Source organism: Rhinoraja longicauda, chromosome 43 (genome assembly GCF_053455715.1).
Source record: "Rhinoraja longicauda isolate Sanriku21f chromosome 43, sRhiLon1.1, whole genome shotgun sequence".
NCBI classification, from domain to species: domain Eukaryota; kingdom Metazoa; phylum Chordata; class Chondrichthyes; order Rajiformes; family Arhynchobatidae; genus Rhinoraja; species Rhinoraja longicauda.
Window position 1 is genome coordinate 5,577,918 of NC_135995.1, and position 18,028 is coordinate 5,595,945.

An 18,028-nucleotide genomic window follows, 5' to 3' on the forward strand; every position below is an offset into this window, starting at 1 on the left:
TCGGTCTGCTCCTGGGCCTCGCCAAGATGGCCATTTGCGGGTCCAGGCAGCGGTAGTCGACGGCCGCACCGGGGTCGGCTGCCTGCCCCTCTTCCGGGCCAACGTCCGTGCCCGCGTGTCCCTGGAGAGGGAACACGTGGTGTCCAGGAGCCGCTGGAGGCCTTCCGTGAACGCTGGTTGCCGCGGGACGTCGAGTGTATTATTGATAAATGTATTCATTTGATGTTTGTTTGTTTGTAAACTGCCAATATCGGCAGCCTTTGATCGTGTTACCCTTTTGTATGTTTGTTTTGTTTTCTGAATAAAAGCTTTTGTATATATTTTTTTAAAAGAGACCCGGGTTTGATCCTGACTACAGGTGCTGTCTGTACGGGGTTTATACGCTATCTCCGTGACCGTGTGGGTTTTCTCCGGGTGCCCTGGTTTCCTCCCACTCCAAAAACGTGCAGGTTTGTAGGTTAATTGGCTGCAGTAAATTGTCCCTCATGGTGTAGGATAGTGCTTGTGTGTGGGGTGATACATGGTGATCGCTGGTCAGCGTGGACTCGTTGAGACAAAGGGCCTGTTTCCACGCTCCATCTCGAAAGCCTAAAATAAAGAATACTTAATTCCAGTGAAGTTTCCTATCAGTGCAAGACTAAACTGTTTAAATGTTGGGATAGTCCCTGCCTCAACTACCTCCTCTGGCAGCTTGTTCCACACATCCGTGGGCTGAATGGCCTAATTCTGCTCCTATCACTTATGACCTTTGTCAGCTTGACGGCAGCTGAATCCAATCCCCTCCAATCCCCTCCATTAGAGTCGGAAGACGGGTCCCGACCCGAAACATCGCCTAACCATGTCCCCCACAGATGCTGCCTGACCCGCTGAGTTACTCCAGCGCTGTGTATTTTATTTGTAATCTAGCATCTGCAGTTTCTTGTGTCTCCCCTCCATTTCCTGACGCTGCCCTCGCCCTCCCTCCCGCCCGCACTCACCAGGGTCCCACACACACACGCACTCGTCGCCCACCGCGGGAACCTCACGGCGGCCGGAGGAGCAGGGACCATGTCACAAGCGCATCGGACAGACTGGGGAAACAGCTTGCATGAGCCGCGTGTGTATTGATGCAGCGCTGCAGAGGGTGAAGCCGGCCGGCAGAACAAAGAGCATAAATACTGGACGGTGCATGTGTGCAGGCGCTGCAGCGGCAGGGGTGGAGAGCCGAGCGCTGGGAAGGTTTGGTGATGAGGCAGGAGGGGATTACACAGTGACCAGCGCCGTGCGTCCACTGAGCCGCTGTACTTCCCATCAGCAACAACAGGGAACATGATGCACGGAGCTCCCAGGTAGTTGATGCAACCGCCATTAAACATACTCCAATCACATTGATTCACAACACAATTACTTTAATAACATGAGAATAACATGAACAGATTTAGCCGGAACAACGCGGGTGCTGGTCAATCGCCTCACACAGAAATATTTTAAATACAACGCAGAATGATACAAATTAAAACACATTTCGGATCTCAAACCTCCGTTAAATAAATTACATCAACCAACAGAACCAACGATTCAATTTACAAACTCACCTTCTCCTTATACTTCGAACAACACTTAAAACGTTCAAACTCCAGTGTCAGCATTTTACTGATCACCGCTTCAAGAAATCTCACAGGAATAAAGTGAAACCTGCAGGGACCAGCAGTTTGATCAAAGTAACCGGAGCAATGAGCCCACGGCACAGAACGGTTCTCCTGACTTGCGGCAACAATAAAAGTGGCTGATGTATCAATCGCCATGTTGATGAACTCAGTGCGAGAACCAGACTGCATCACAACAGCACAGTCAGAATATCCCAGTGGGGGCAGTCTATCCCAGTCGGAAGATGCAGTCTGGAGAGGGTCGGACATGCGGCAATGATACCCATCCCTGGTCCCCAATTCACACAGGGAGTGGGAACCACGGACCCATCCCTTATACCCCAGACTTCTCCACACAAAGTATCACCATAAAGAGGGAAATACAGCAAGTGCCAATATTGATACTGACTGGAAATAGAAATAATTACTCAACGTAATTCAAAAGGAAATAATTGAAATAATATAAAATAAAATAATATAAAGGAAATGATAACACTGACAATTGGTGACCTTTTACTGTTCTGCACAGGCTCTCAGGTGAACAGTGAAAGCTGCTGTGTCCTTAAAAACATTCCCTCACACAGGGCACGTTTCACGGCAGGTGTGAGCTTTCTGCTGAAAGAGATAAAAAAAGCTCTTCCCACAGACAGAACATGTGTACGGCCTCTCTCCGGTGTGGGTCCGCTGGTGTACATGGAGGTTCCCTGCCCGTGCAAAGCCCTTCCCACAGACAGAACATGTGTACGGCCTCTCTCCGGTGTGGGTCCGCTGGTGTAGATGGAGGTTCCCAGCCTGTGCAAAGCCCTTCCCACAGACAGAACATGTGTATGGCCTCTCTCCGGTGTGGGTCCGCTGGTGTAGATGGAGGTTCCCAGCCTGTGCAAAGCCCTTCCCACAGACAGAACATGCGTATGGCCTCTCTCCGGTGTGGGTCCGCTGGTGTAGATGGAAGTTCCCAGCCTGTGCAAAGCCCTTCCCACAGACAGAACATGTGTATGGCCTCTCTCTGGTGTGGGTCCGCTGGTGTAGATGGAGGTGCCCTGTCCGTGCAAAGCCCTTCCCACAGACAGAACATGTGTATGGCCTCTCTCCGGTGTGGGTCCGCTGGTGGAGATGGAGGTTCCCTGCCTGTGCAAAGCCCTTCCCACAGACAGAACATGTGTACGGCCTCTCTCCGGTGTGGATCCGCTGGTGTCGGTGGAGAGTCGCTGCCCGCGTGAAACACTTCCCACATTCTGCACATTCATGCCGTCTCTCCGTTATTCGTCCTGGAATATCACCTGACTTCCCTATTGCCCTCCTTCCGTCAGATGGTGTGAACGGACTCTGCTCACGTTTACTTTGTGGATCTGTGTCCACTCTGGGGGAAGAAGGTTGACCAGCTGGCGTTGGTCTGGAGGCTTCAGGATGCCTTCTTAAGTGCCTTGTAAGGTACTCCGCCGTGGTGAATGCTATAGTGCAGTGAGGGCAGGGATGACAGTCTCCTTGGGTCACGCTGTCTACCGCTGGAGAAGGAAACAGAAATGATCACTTTCAGCAAAAAATCCACGCTCTGATTTGGAAGACAGATTAGTAAATGCTTCAGTGTTAATGGAGCTGCTCGGAGATGTTAATTGAAATAATTTACAGGCGTGACTCGTGAAAGATTGTGGGGAGGAGGGATTTATCAATCACCAGATGATTTTGATAAATACTCCAGGGGGATGGATTCAGTCTTTGATATCCCCCAAGGAACAAGGTACACGTCAGTAAGTTTTTAAGAATTCTTCTAACCCAGTGTGATAACTGGCTTGTTAAAATGGGCAAGTGAAAAGCAAAGTGCAGATGTCAAATAACATCATGAGCTGGGAGTTGCTGAGGACGACAGCAGGGCAAAGGGGCTGACTGCATCTTTGTAAATGCTCAGTGATTCAGCGTGAGTTGCTCCAAGGATGTTTTGAATAAAATCAGTGCATCCACAAAGTTTTTGTGCTTCTGACACCCGCGACATCATTCAGCACAATTCTCTGCACTTCACTATTCTGCAAATTTCTCATCCTTACTACAACTGCTGCTTTGTTTTTGATCATAGTTTCTGACGTGCCACTTTAAACACCCGTAATTATTTTACAGTAAATTAGTTAAAGTTTGATTATGTTGAACAATCCCTGTTCCAGGCGTACACTGGCCCTATCCCTGACCTCGATCTCCGTCACATTGACAAGTGCATCGGTACTACCTCCTGCACCCATCCAGAACTCATGGACTTCATTAACTTCACCACCAATTTCCATCCTGCACTCAAATTCACTTGGACCATCTTTGACACCACCCTCGCCTTTCTTGATCTCAGTCTCCATCACAGGCTGACATCTATTACAAACCCACTGACAGTCCACAACTACCTTGTCTACATTTCTTCCCACCCTGCTTCCTGCAAAGACTCCATCCCCTACTCCTAATTCCTCCGTCTATGCCACATCAAGATGAGGGGTTCCCTACCAGGACATCTGACATGTCCTCATTCTTTAGGGAATGGAGGTTCCCCTCTCCCATCAGAGATGAGGCCTCACTCCTGTTTCCTCGGTACCCCACAGCTCTGCCTTCCTCCCCCTCTCCCTATTCGTAACAGAGACAGAGTCCCGCTAGTCCTTACCTTTCACCCCCATCAGCCCTCACATACAACACATAATCCTCCGACATTTTCGCCACCTCCAACGGTATCCCACCACTAGTCACGTCTTCCCATCTCCACCCCTTTCCGCCTTCCACAGAAACCGTTCCCTCCGCAACTCCCTGGTTAATTGGGCCCTTCCCACCCAAACCACCCCCTCCCCAGGTACCTTCCCCTGCAGGAGATGCAACATCTGCCCCAATACCTCCTCCTTCAAATCTGTTCAGGCACCCCAACAGTCCTTTCAGGTTGGGCAGAGGTTCACTTGCACCTCCTCCAACCTCATCTACTGTGTTCAAGATGTGGACTCTTATACATCGGGAAGACCAAACATAGACGGATTATGGCGATCGTTTTGCTGAACACCTTCAAGCAGTCCCCCTGAACCTACCTGATCTCCTGGTTGCTAAACACTTTAATTCTCCTACCCATTCCCACACTGACCTTTCTGTCCTAGGTTTCTGCCATTGTCAGAGTGAGGTTAAACGCAAATTGGAGGAACAGCATCTCATATTTTGCTTGGGCAGCTTGCAGCCCAGAGGTATGAATATTGATTTCTCGAACTTCAAGTAAACCCGGTATTCCCTTTCTCTCTGTCCCTCCCCCACACAAGTCGCACCAGCTTCTTATTTTCACATAAACAGATAACAAAGGCCTGTTTCCCTTATTCACAAAATGCTGAAGTAACTCAGCAGGTCAGGCAGCATCTCAGGAGAGAAGGAATGGGTGACGTTTCGGGTCGAGACCCTTCTTCAGACTGATGTCAGGGGGGCTGGACAAAGGAAGGATATAAGTGGAGACAGGAAGATAGAGAATGAACTGGGAAGGGGAAGGGGAAGAGAGGGACAGAGGAACTATCTAAAGTTGAGGTCAATGTTCATTCCGCTGGGCTGCAAGCTGCCCAAGCCAAGTATGAGTTCCTGTTCCTCCAATTTCCGGTGGGCCTCACTATGGCACTGGAGGATGCCCATGACAGAAAGGTCATACTGGAAGTGGGAGGGGAAGTTGAAGTGCTCAGCCACCGGGAGATCAGGTTGGTTAAGGCGGACTGAGTGAAGGTGTTGAACGAAACGATCGCCGAGCCTGCATTCGGTTTCGCCGATGTAAAGAAATTGACATTTAGAGCAGCGGATGCAATGGATGTGGTTGGAGGAAGTGCAGGTGAACCTCTGCCTCACCTGGAAAGACTGTTTCGGTCCTTGGATGGAGTTGAGGGGGGAGGTAAAGGGACAGGTGTTGCATCTCCTGCGGTTGCAGAGGAAAACGCCTGGGGATGGGGTGGTTTGGGTAGGAAGGGACGAGTGGACCAGGGAGTTACGGAGGGAACGGTCTCTGCGGAACACAGAAAGGGGATGGGATGGGAAGATGTGGCCAGTAGTGGGGTCCCGTTGGAGGTGACAGAAATGTTGGAGGATGATTTGTTGGATACTCTGGCTGATAGGGTGGAAGGTGAGAACGAGGGGGATTCTGTCCTTGTTTCGAATGGGGTGAGGGGGAGCAAGAGCGGAGCTGCGGGATATAGAAGAGGCCCTAGAGAATGCCTCATCTATAATGGAAGAGGGGAAGCCCCGTTTCCTGAAGAATGAGGACATCTCTGATGCCCTAGTGTGAAACACCTCACCCCGGGCGCAGATGCGGCGTAGACGGAGGAATTGGGAGTAGGGGATAGACTTTTTGCAGGAGACAGGGTGGGAAGAAGTGTAGTCCAGATAGCTGTGCGAGTCAGTGGGTTTATAGTAGATGTCAGTCACTAGTCTGTCTCCTGTGATGGAGATGGGAGGTCCAGAAACGGTAGGGAGATGTCGGAGATAGTCCAGAAATGGTAGGTTTCCTTTATTATTTTTATTTTTTTGCATATCTTTCATTTATTGTTCTTTATCTCTCTACATCGTTGTTTAATATCTCTCGTTTCCCTCTTCGCTAACTAATCGGAAGGGTCTCGACCCAAAACATCACCCATCCCTTCTCTCACGAGATGCTGCCTGTCCTGCTGAGTAAATCCAGCATTTTGTGTCTATCTGCAGCATCTGCAGTTCCTTCCCACACAATTAAAGTTGCCTGCAGTTCCCCGATTTGTGCAGAATCCTCACGTTTTGGGTCTTGGTTTGACATCCACATTGTGGTCCATGTGATTCCCAGCTCCTTGGCATAGTCATCACCGTACCAGACCAGCAACTCGCAGTGAGGAGGAACCGGCTTGCAAGTCCTGTAGTAAATGTTGCCCCGGTGCTGGAAGGCAACAAGGTTCTGTTCCTTCCCCTTTCTGGCACAGTTCACAAATCTGCAACACAACAAGCACAGATAGAAGGTACAACAGTCACTTAAAATTATAAGTGAACACAGAACGTAAAGTATATCAGCAAAGTCTGTTGAATGGGAGATGTCCCCAGCCATGGTCCAAATTCAACCTGAAATATTGTACACCCTTTGTCAGCACACTGCTGAAGGAAACTTGAACTTTGTTTCTCTTCCCACAGAAGCGGCCTGACCTACGCAGTATTTCCAGTCTTTTCTGTTTTTATGTCTACCTGGTATTACTGTTGTTGTTATTGTATTGTTGATTACTTTCTATTTATCTGCATGTTATTGCGTTAACAGACTTGTTAAGCTGCAGGAAGTTAGAATTTCATTGTTGAACAATTAAACACTGTTGACCCTGGCTGTGTTATTTACAGGGAGGCAAAGACAGAGCAGCTGTGGTGCAGCGTGGCGTGAATTGAGTTATTCTTCTCTTGGAATATTGGTTTCACGGAGATACCACAGATTTTAACATCAAGACCTGATTTTAAACTGTGGCATCAGTCTCCCAGTCACAGATCAAGACATGACAGGCTGAATATTTGATGCAAAGTTTTGCAGCATCAGGTGACATTCCAAAAGCACGAGGCTTGAGATAGGAGTTGTGGGTTATGGAGTGATCCAAGGAGAAAGGCTGGTTTAGGCAAGGAAAGCATCGCCCAGACAGAATGCTGAATCTTTCTGGATTAATGAGTAAAATGGACCATTTTCCTTCCCCGAGTCATGTATTTCCCATTCATCCCCTCTTTTAAACTAAATAGTGGGGGGAGGGGGATGTCAAATGGGATAAACAAAGATGGAGTTGAAGGGAAAGAGAGTATAGGAAAAGTTAAGACCCCAGAATAAACGGGACAGAAAGCTCACGAAAGGATAGGAGAGAATGGCCAAGTGTAATAGGAATCGATGTGAAAGGTGAGATGAGTAATGGATTAAAAGTGTTATATATGAATGTGCAAAGTATAAGAAGTAAAGAGGTTGAGCTTGAGGCTCAGTTAGAGATTGGTAGATATGACATTGTGGGGATTATAGAGACATGGCTGCAGTAGGATCGCGACTGGGAACTGAATATTCAGGGTTATACGTCCTATAGAAAGGACAGGCAGGTGGGCAGAGGAGGTGGGGTAGCTCTGTTGGGAAGGGATGAAATTCAGTCCTTTGTGAGAGATGACATAGGGTCTGACGATATAGAGTCACTGTGGATAGAGTTGAGGAATTGTAAAGGTATGGGAGTTATGTACACACCCCCAAACAATAGCGTAGATATAGGGTTTAAGTTGCAGCAGGAGTTAAAACTGGCATGTAACAAAGGTTTGTGGTTATGGGAGATTTCAATATGCAGGCAGACAATAGACAATAGGTGCAGGATGAGGCTAGTCTGCCCTTCGAGCCAGCACCGCCATTCAATGTGATCATGGCTGATCATTCTCAATCAGTACCCCGTTCCTGCCTTCCCCCATACCCCCTGACTCCGCTATCCTTAAGAGCTCTATCTAGCTCTCTCTTGAATGCATTCAGAGCATTGGCCTCCACTGCCTTCTGAGGCAGAGAATTTCACAGATTTACAACTCTCTGACTGAAAATGTTTTTCCTCATCTCAGTTCTAAATGGCCTACCCCTTATTCTTAAACTGTGGCCCCTTGTTCTGGACTCCCCCAACATTGGGAACATGTTTCCTGCCTCTAACGTGTCCAACCCCTTAATAATCTTATACGTTTCGATAAGACCTCCTCTCATCCTTGTAAATTCCCGTGTATACAAGCCTAGTCGATCCAGTCTTTCAACATACGACAGTCCCGCCATTCCGGGAATTAACCTAGTAAATCTCGCTGCACGCCCTCAATAGCAAGAATATCCTTCCTCAAATTTGGAGACCAAAACTGCACCCAGTACTCCAGGTGCGGTCTCACCAGGGCCCTGTACAACTGCAGAAGGACCTCTTTGCTCCTATACTCAACTCCTCTTGTTATGCAGGCCAACATTCCTTGGCTTTCTTCACTGCCTGCTGTACCTGCATGCTTCCTTTCAGTGACTGATGCACTAGGACACCCAGATCTCGTTGTACGTCCCCTTTTCCTAACTTGACACCATTCAGATAATACTCTCCCTTCCTATTCTTACCACCAACGTGGATAACCTCACACTTATCCACATTAAACTACGTCTGCCATGCATCCGCCCACTCACGCAACCTGTCCAAGTCACCCTGCAACTCATAGCATCTTCCTCACAGTTCACAGTTCACAGGGAGACAGGGAAAATCAGGTTGGTTCTGGACCCCAAGAAAGGGAGTTTGCAGTGTGCCTTCGAGATGGATTCTTAGAGCAGTTTGTACTCCAGCCTACCAGAGAGATGGCAATTCTGGATTCAGTGTTGTCCAACAAACCAGATTTAATAAGGGAACTCGAGGAAAAGGAAAAGGCAATACAGGCTGAAAAGATGAAGTACGAGGGGAAGCTGGCCAGGAATATAAAGAAGGACAGTAAAAGCTTCTTTCAGTATGTTAAGAGAAAGAGATTAGTTGGGACAAATGTGGGTCCGTTGAAGGCAGAAACGGGTGAAATTATTGTGGGTAACAAGGAAATGGTGGAAGTGTTGAACAGGTACTTCGGATCTGTCTTCACTAAGGAAGACGTAAACAATCTCCCACATGTACTAGAGGACAGAGGATCTAGGGAGACAGAGGAACTGAAAGAAATTTGCATTAGGCGAGAAATAGTATTGCGTAGACTGATGGGACTGAAGGTTGATAAATCCCCAGGGCATGATGGTCTGCATCCCAGGGTATTCAAGGAGGTGGCTCGAGAAATCGTGGATGTATTGGTGATCATTTTCCAATGTTCAATAGATTCACGATCAGTTCCTGTGGATTGGAGGGTCGCTAATGTTATCCCACTTTTCAAGAAAGGAGCGGGAGAGAAAACGGGGAATTATAGACCAGTTAGCCTGTCATCGGTGGTGGGGAAAATGCTTGAGTCAATTATTAAAGAGGCAATAACGGCACATTTGACAATAATGGCAGTAAATGGATAAGTCCAAGTCAGCATGGATTTATGAAGGGGAAATCTTGCTTGACTAATCTTCTGGAATTCTTTGACGTGACAAGTAAAATGGATGAAGGAGAGCCAGTGGATGTAGTGTACGTAGACTTTCAGAAAGCTTTTGATAAGGTCCCACACGGGAGGTTGGTGAGCAAAATTAGAGCACACAGTATTGGGGGTAGGGTACTGACATGGATAGAGAATTGGAAGGCAGACAGGAAGCAAAGAGTAGGAATAAACGGGTCCTTTTCGGAATGGCAGGCAGTTGCGAGTGGAGTGCCGCAAGGCTCAGTGTTGGGGCCGCAACTATTCATCATATAAATTAATGGTTTGGATGTTGGAATTACAAGTAACACTAGCAAGTTTACAGATGACACAAAGCATAGTGGCAAAAACAAGGAGGCAGATTATTATCTCAATGGTATCAGATTAGGTAAAGGGGAAGTGCAGCGAGACCTGGGTGTCGTTGTACACCAGGCACTGAAAGTAAGTGTGCAGGTACAGCAAGCAGTGATGAAAGCCAATGGCATGTTGGTCTTCATAACGAGAAGATTTAAGTATAGGAGCAGAGATCCTTCTGCAGTTGTTTAGGGCTCTGGTAAAACCACATCTGGAGTATTATGTGCAGTTTTGGTCTCCTAATTTGAGGAAGGATGTCCTTGCTATTGAGGCAGCGCAGCGTAGATTCACCAGGTTAATCCCTGGGATGGCGGGACTGTCATATGGGGAAAGATTGGACCTGTATTCACTGGAGTTTAGAAAGATTAGAGGGGATCTTATAGAGATGTATAAATTATAAAAGGACTGTACAAGTTAGATGCAGGAAAAATGTTCCCAATGTTGGTGGTGTCCAGAACCAGGGATTACAATCTTTAAAATAAAGGAGAGGCCATTTAAAACTGAGGTGAGAAGAAGCATTTTCACCCTGAGAGTTGTGAATTTGTGGAATTCTCCGACACAGAAGGCAGTGGAGGCCAATTCACTGGATGAATTTAAAAGAGTCAGATAGAGCTCTTGGGGCTAGTGGAATCAAGGGATATGGGGAGAAGGCAGGCACAGGTTACTGATTGTGGATGATCAGCCATGATCACAGTGCATGGCGGTGCCGGCTCAAAGGGCCTCCTCCTGCACCTGTTTTCTATGTTTCTTTCCCCTCATTTGCCCACCTTTGTCCCACCCACACCTCTCTTTTCCAGCTTTATTCCCTTGCACTCCATCAGTCTGAAAAAAAGTCCCACCCGAAACGTTGTCTGTCGATTCCCTGCACAGATGCTGCCTGACCCACTGAGTTCCTCTCACACTTTGCTTTTACTCCAAGATTCCAGCATCTGCAGTCTCTTGTGTCTCCTTTCTGAAATAACCCAGTTATTGCTTATTATTATGATAAGCATTAGTCTTTCCTTACCTCATCCAGTTTGATTTAGATTCATCCTGTGCATCAATGTATTCAGTGTCATTGTTTGCCTTACTGATCTATAAAAGAGATATTTAGTTTAAAAAACCACATTGATAAAGAAAACAAACGTGAAGCTTACAGTTCCCAGTTCCCTTCAACTAACTACCACTTCACCTATTTTACTTGATTATATTTTTATATCAGATCACTCGAAAATTCCTGCGAATTAAATCACATGGCAAAGAAACCCCAAGAATATAATAAACATTTTGCACAATTTCAAGGAGATTTGTCGGGTTGTAATAGGTTCTTTAATTTTGGTAATGTCACTGTGCTAATGATTTCTGATTAGTCAGAAACGTTCAATGTATTCTCAAACAAGGAGGTCGGACATCAGGGTGAAAGAGGGGCAGCAGAACAGGAAGGAGATGCGGCACTGAGTCAGCTCAGAGATTGGGTGAGGGAGAGGGATGCCAGTCTGAGCAGTGAAGTGGGAATCACTGGAACAGAAGAGAAAGACAAAGAGCACAGACCCTTCAGTCTCTACTCACATTGACAACCAAATTAAAATGGAAACATGTAATTAAGAATCTAAGTTACAAAAATTATTTTCAGTTAGCTTCAAACTGTCTCTTTATTGGTAAGAAACTTGATGACTTTGATTAGAATATAAAATAATTCAGCTACAAAAAAATTGTAATAAAAACAGAGAATTCAGGAGATACCCAGCAAGGCAGGCAGCATTCGTGGAGGATAAAACACAGCTCACATTTCAGGATGATGATCTTTCTTCAACAAATGTTATCAAACCTGCTGAGCATTTTCCATGATGAACTATTGGAACCACTTACCGCCCATGAATAACCACTGATAGCAGCTTCTTTTTCATTTGAAACTTCTCCTTCATAGGGTCCAAAATTAATGCCCCTGGGAATAACCTTCCCTTCATTCCAGACGCCAAGATCGGCTTTACGAATTTTGGACGTGGCAATGCTGAGGCCCTCTGGTAGAGTTAAATGAGCTCTATCGGGGCGATTGTAATCAATGACAGTGTCCTTCATGAAGATTGGTGGGCCATGCACAGGGCATTCTTCAATAAAAAATGTCTCACAGGCTTCACAAACTAAAACGGAAAATATAAAATTAAGAACTGATCAGGGTGTTGGCGTTATTGAAAATGGCTGCACTTGGTACTGAAAATACTTGTTGATCCACAAAAGATGTTATCTTATTAAAAGTATTTCAGAATATAATACGACCATGATGTAGATGTTGTGCAGGAGATCTTGGGAAAATTACTCTTTCCAAAATTACTCTTCTGCGGAAGCATTGAAAATGTGAAAGATTAATAGTGGCCGATTTGTGAAGAATCTCTTTGTGATGTTTGTCCCCCATGAAAATCTTCAGGGTAAGATGCCGCTATTAAATTCAAAATGGCTGCCGTGTTAAACTGTATGGATATTTATAAACATCAAGAGAAAAATCATGACCATGGAATATAATTTTGCATTTAGTAATAACAAGCATGATGTAATGCAAAGTATGTTTAACGGTAACAGTGCTGTAGTGCATGGAGTCAACTCCAAGAAAAGTGTTTTGAAGGATAAAAGTAAGTCTATTATGTGAACTTATGAAGCATTTGTAACAAGGCAGATGAATTAAGACCATTGACATAGGTGCAGGAGCAAGCCATTCGGCCCTTCGAGCCAGCACCACCATTCAATGTGATCATGGCTAATCATCCACAATCAGTTCCCTGTTCCTGCCTTCTCCCCATATCCCTCGATTCCGCTAGCCCCAAGAGCTCTATCTACTCTCTTTTGAATGCAGCCAGTTAATTGGCCTCCACTGCCTTCTGAGGCAGAGAATTCCACAAATTCACAACTCTCTGGGCGAAAATGTTTTTCCTCATCTCGGTTCTAAATGGCCTACCCCTTATTCTTAAACTGTGGTCCCTGGTTTTGGACTCCCCCAACATCATAGAAACATCTAAAATAGGTACAGGAGGAGGCCATTTGGCCCTTCACAGTGCTCATGGCTGATCATCCACAATCAGTAACCTGTACCTGCCTTCTCCCCATATCTCTGGATTCCACCAGCTCCAAGAGCTCTACCGAACTCTTAAATTCATTCAGTGAATTGGCCTCCATTGCCTGCTGTGGCAGAGAATTCTACAAATTCACAACTCTCTGGGTGAAAAAGTTTCTTCTCGCCTCAGTTTTAAATGGCTTCCCATTTATTCTTAGAATGTGTCCCCTGGTTCTGGACTCCCCCAACATTGGGAACATTTTTCCTGCATCTGCCTTGTCCAGTCCCTTTATAATTTTATGTCTCTATTTATGTCTCTAACATTATCCTCACAGTTCCCACTGCCACCCCTCTCATCATTCTAAACTCCAGTGAATATAACCATAGTCTTTCCAATCTTTCTTCATATGACAGTCCCTCCATCCCAGGGATTAACCTCGTGACCCTACACTGCACTGCCTAAATAGCAAGGACGTCCTACCTCAAATTAGGAGACAAAAACGGCACACAATACTCCAAATGTGGTCTCACCAGGGCCCTATTCAACTGCATAAAGACCTCTTTACTCTTATACTCAAATCCTGTCGTTATGAAGGCCAACATGCCACAAGCTTTCTTCACAGCCTGCTGTACCTGCACGCTTACTTTCAGTGACTGATGTACAAGGATACCAAGGTCTCGTTGCAATTCCCCTTTACCTAATCTGACACCATTGATATATTAATCTGCTTCCTTATTTTTGCCGCCAAAGTGGATAACCTCACAGTTATCTACATTATACTGCATCTGCCATGCATCTGCCCACTCACTCAACCTGTCCAATTCACCTAGCAACCTCCTAACATTATCCTCACAGTTCCCACTGCCACCCAGCTTTGTGTCATCTGCAAACGTGCTAGTGTTACTTCTACTTCCATCATCCAAATCACTTATATTGTAAATAGTTGCGGCCCCAGCACTGAGCCTTACGGCACTCCACTCTCCACTGCCTGCCATTCTGAAAAGGACCCGTTTATTCCTACTCTTTGCTTCCTGTCTGCCAACCAATTCTCTATCCATGTCCATACCCTACCCCCAATGCCATGAGTTTTAATTTTGCTCACCAACCTCCCGTGTGGTACCTAATCAAACAACGGCTTTCTGAAAGTCTAGAAACACTACATCCACTTGCTCTCCTTCATCCATTTTACTTGTCACATCCTCAAAAAATTCCAGATGATTAGTCAAGCAGGATTTCCCCTTCATAAATCCATGCTGACTTGGACCAATCCTTTTACCACTATCCAGATGTGCCATTATTACCTATTTAATAATTGACTCCAGCATCTTCCCCACCACCGATGTCAGGTTAACTGGTCTATAATTCCCCGTTTCCTCTCTCGCTCCTTTCTTGAAAAGTGGGATAACATTAGCTACCCTCCAATCCACAGGAACTGATCCTGAATATATTGAACATTGGAAAATAATCACTAATGCGTCCATGATTTCTAGAGCCACCTCCTTGAGTACCCTGGGATGCAGACCATCAGGCCCTGGGGATTTATCAGCCTTCAGTCCCATCAGTCTACCCAATCCTATTTCTCGCCTAATGCAAATTTATTTTAGTTCCTCTGACACCCTTGATACTCTGTCCACTAGTGCATCTGGAAGATTGTTAGTGCCTTCATTAGTGAAGACAGGTCCAAAGTACCTGTTCAAATCTTCCGCCATTTCCTTGTTACCCATAATCATTTCACCCGTTTCTGCCTTCAAGGGACCCACATTTGCCTTTACTAATCTTTTTCTCTTAACATACCTAAAGAAGCTTTTACTATCCTTCTTTATATTCTTGGCCAGCTTCGCTTCCTACCTCATCTTTTCAGCCCGTATTGCCCTTTTTGCCGTCTTCTGTTGTCCTTTGAAAGTTGCCCACTCTTCCCGCTACTCTTTGCTATCTTATACATCTTTTCTTTTCATTTTATTCCATCTCTAACTTCCCTTGCCTTCTCCCTGGTAGCATCCAATACAAGCTGTTCAAAGAATCCATCTTGGAGGCAATCTACAAACTCCCTTTCTTGGGGTCCTGTATCATACTGATTTTCCCAGTCTGCCTACATATTGAAATCTCTTTAACCACCCTAGATTAATTACCTTTGTTACATGCCAATATTAACTCCTGATGCAACTTGCACCCTATATCCAGGCTACTGTACCTTTATTACTTGCCAATTTTAACTCCTGATGCAACTTGCACCCTATAACTATGCAAAAAGAAAAGAGATTTAATAAAGTATACAATGTAGAAAAGTAATTGCATGGTTTGTATCTAAACTGCACTTTACCAAATGCAAGACAAGGTTGAGTTGGCCAGACTAATATAATTTTACATGAATGCAACTGTGATGAACAGATTTGGCTCAGTGAATCATATGGTGGAATAAGAGAGGTTAATCAAAAATGTCAAAGAATGAGAGCATTTCACAAAAGGGAAATCAAATATTTGTGTTGTCAAATTCAATCTTCAAATAGAAAGGAAAACAATGCTGAATTCGTGGGAAAATGAATTTGAAACTGAAATGAGTCTGGAAACATTCTATCCAAGATGAATGCTGGTAATCCCAGCAAGTCAGAGAAGAATTATGGAAATAAAAACAGTGTTAGCATCTCACATTGAAGTTCCAACAAAGGGTCTTCCTCCTCAAACATTAGTTGTGTTTCTCTTTCCACAGATGATGCTGGATATCTTGTGCAACATGACAGAATTAACTGGTAGCTTTGCAATAAAGAATCCTTTGGGACTCATTGTTTAAATGACAGGAACGCACATTGATTCACATCCTTTATGATGCCCACAATTACCAGGAATGTGCCTACATAAATTGGACATGAACCACACTTTCTTTAAACAGTCACTGTCAGTTTACCGGGGAATCAATGTCAGATTCCAATGTCTGACAAAATTCCAGAAGTTAACATCAAATGTTACGGAAAGTACCAGTGACTAATGTTAAAAGAAAAAATGTCTTCATGAGTGAACACAATTTTGTGCTCTTGAACCAAAGCCCGCATAGTTCCACCATTGTACTGGCTACCAATGCACCATGCCATCACTTCAATGCTCCTAATGAAATATGGTTGCTTTGAAGAAATAAATTGGTTCCTTTGGACATACACAGGTAATCGTCATTACGGAGCTCCTGTTCTTCTGTATAGATGATCCTCTTTTTATTTCGTAAATTATAAATTATTTTGTCTGTCTGTTTGGTCGTTTCCTCGCTTGTAGATCCCAAAACTGAAAAAAGAAAGCCAAAAATAACCTAATTACATTGTTTCAAGTCAGGTAAGTGGTTGAACTGTAAAATATGGACGTTAGTTACATAATGGGCGGCACGGTAGCGCAGCGGTAGAGTTGCTGCTTTACAGCGAATGGAGACTCAGGTTCGATCCTGACTACGGGTGCTGCACTGTAAGGAGTTTGTACGTTCTCCCCGTGACCTGCGTGGGTTTTCTCCGAGATCTTCGGTTTCCTCCCACACTCCAAAGACGTACAGGTATGTAGGTTAATTGGCTGGGTAAATGTAAAAATTGTCCCTAGTGGGTGTAGGATAGTGTTAATGTACGGGGATCGCTGGGCGGCACGGACTTGGTGGGCCGAAAAGGCCTGTTTCCGGCTGTATATATATGATATGATATGATATGAATATGCAACATGTTCTATGAATTGAAATGACATGGTGGTTGTCAGATGGTCATTATATCATCTCCATCATTTACTGGAATGCACAGGAGTTACTCATTTTGAGTTTTACTTTTACAAACAGAATTACCTGTTGCTCTTTTGATTATTTTCACCAACACTGTGCCTTCCTTCGTTTCCTCAGCGGCTCCTCCCAAATCTCTTTTGCCCTCTCCTGTAATGACCTGTAAAGAGACATTTTGGTGCAACCTGTGATTCATAAGGACACAAATAGATTGGCTCTACTTCTTCTCGATTATTTCTTCCATCGCATTATTAACTTGGATACTCAAATAAGCTACTAATAAAAGCAGTAACTGCCTTGTGTGCAATATTTCAGTGAACTCTCGTCTTTCATACTCTACTCTAAAAGGAAGTTTGATATTGTCAGCAAATATGGGAAAATGTGGGAACAATTGTTCCTCTTTCAACAATAAAAACTTATTTGCGAATGTTAGCACCTGACTCCAACAGCAGTGACGAAGATTTGTCTAAAAAGCAGTCATTTCTATCTTGTAGAAAATAAAATGCCAATGTAGAGCCACTCTGTTAATTCTCACATGTCCTTTATCCTGGGAATAATTTCTGTTCTTACCTTTACGACGGGCTTTCTTTTCGCATTCTTGCCTTTTGCATTCTTAAAAGGATGCCTAAAGATTCTGACTCCTTAGGAAAAAAAGTGCCACATCAGTGCTGCTTTGGAAAAGCACAGACTGTATCTCAATAATTTGGCAATTCTGGATATATCTAATGTTTTAGAGTTAAAAATGTAAGCAGCATATCACAAAATTAAAAATTAGGAAAAGTAAATTTACATTTCATAAATAACACATTGGGAATTTTTTTTCCAATTTAACAAGTATCCTACCACTCCAAAGATAAGAATAAAATCACCCTTGCACCAGATTCCATAGGCTAATGGCCAAATTGATTAGAATCAATTATAGTTGAAAAACTGCATTTAATATTTCAAACAGATTTAAATTACGTTTTGCATTTTTTGTCAGAAGTTTAGGTGTCGAATCCTCATCTGATTCGCTAGATTCGTAGACTTGGGTTTGACGTCTTCTCCTCCGATTTGTCAAGAATTCTGGCTTTGGTACATCCAATCCTGTGAAAAATAAAAATGCTCATCATCTGTTATGGCCAACTTCAAGTATTTATCTTAACTGAACTTAACAGTGCAAATATCTGTGGAAATATCACTTTGCAATGTTATCATTATTTCCTCCAGAGTATTCATGCTATTATTCAATTGTCACGTCTATTTGACAA

General features: G+C 44.5%; 1 protein-coding gene across 1 annotated transcript; it reads right to left on the minus strand.

Annotated features, from left to right (window-relative positions):
* Positions 1-1,409: 1,409 nt before the first annotated feature.
* Positions 1,410-17,996, minus strand: LOC144612196 (histone-lysine N-methyltransferase PRDM9-like). Its single transcript, XM_078431754.1, has 9 exons — positions 17,960-17,996; positions 17,742-17,864; positions 17,349-17,419; positions 16,845-16,938; positions 16,190-16,309; positions 11,862-12,133; positions 11,020-11,087; positions 6,369-6,559; positions 1,410-3,130 (listed from the first exon to the last, which is right to left on the minus strand). The coding sequence occupies exons 1-9, from the start codon at positions 17,994-17,996 to the stop codon at positions 2,202-2,204; spliced, it is 1,905 nt and encodes a 634-aa protein (XP_078287880.1). The 3' UTR covers positions 1,410-2,201.
* Positions 17,997-18,028: the final 32 nt, after the last annotated feature.

What these genes read in the sequence shown, in the direction of transcription:
- LOC144612196 (XM_078431754.1), bottom strand. Translation starts at nt 17,996, where the DNA reads ATGAATACTCTGGAGGAAATAATGATAACATTGCAAA. An exon ending in CCGTAATGACGATTACCTGT is followed by an intron (nt 12,134 to 16,189) that starts GTATGTCCAAAG and finishes TTTCCGTTTTAG; the next exon opens with TTTGTGAAGCCTGTGAGACA. An exon ending in TCAGTGGTTATTCATGGGCG is followed by an intron (nt 11,088 to 11,861) that starts GTAAGTGGTTCC and finishes TCTCTTTTATAG; the next exon opens with ATCAGTAAGGCAAACAATGA.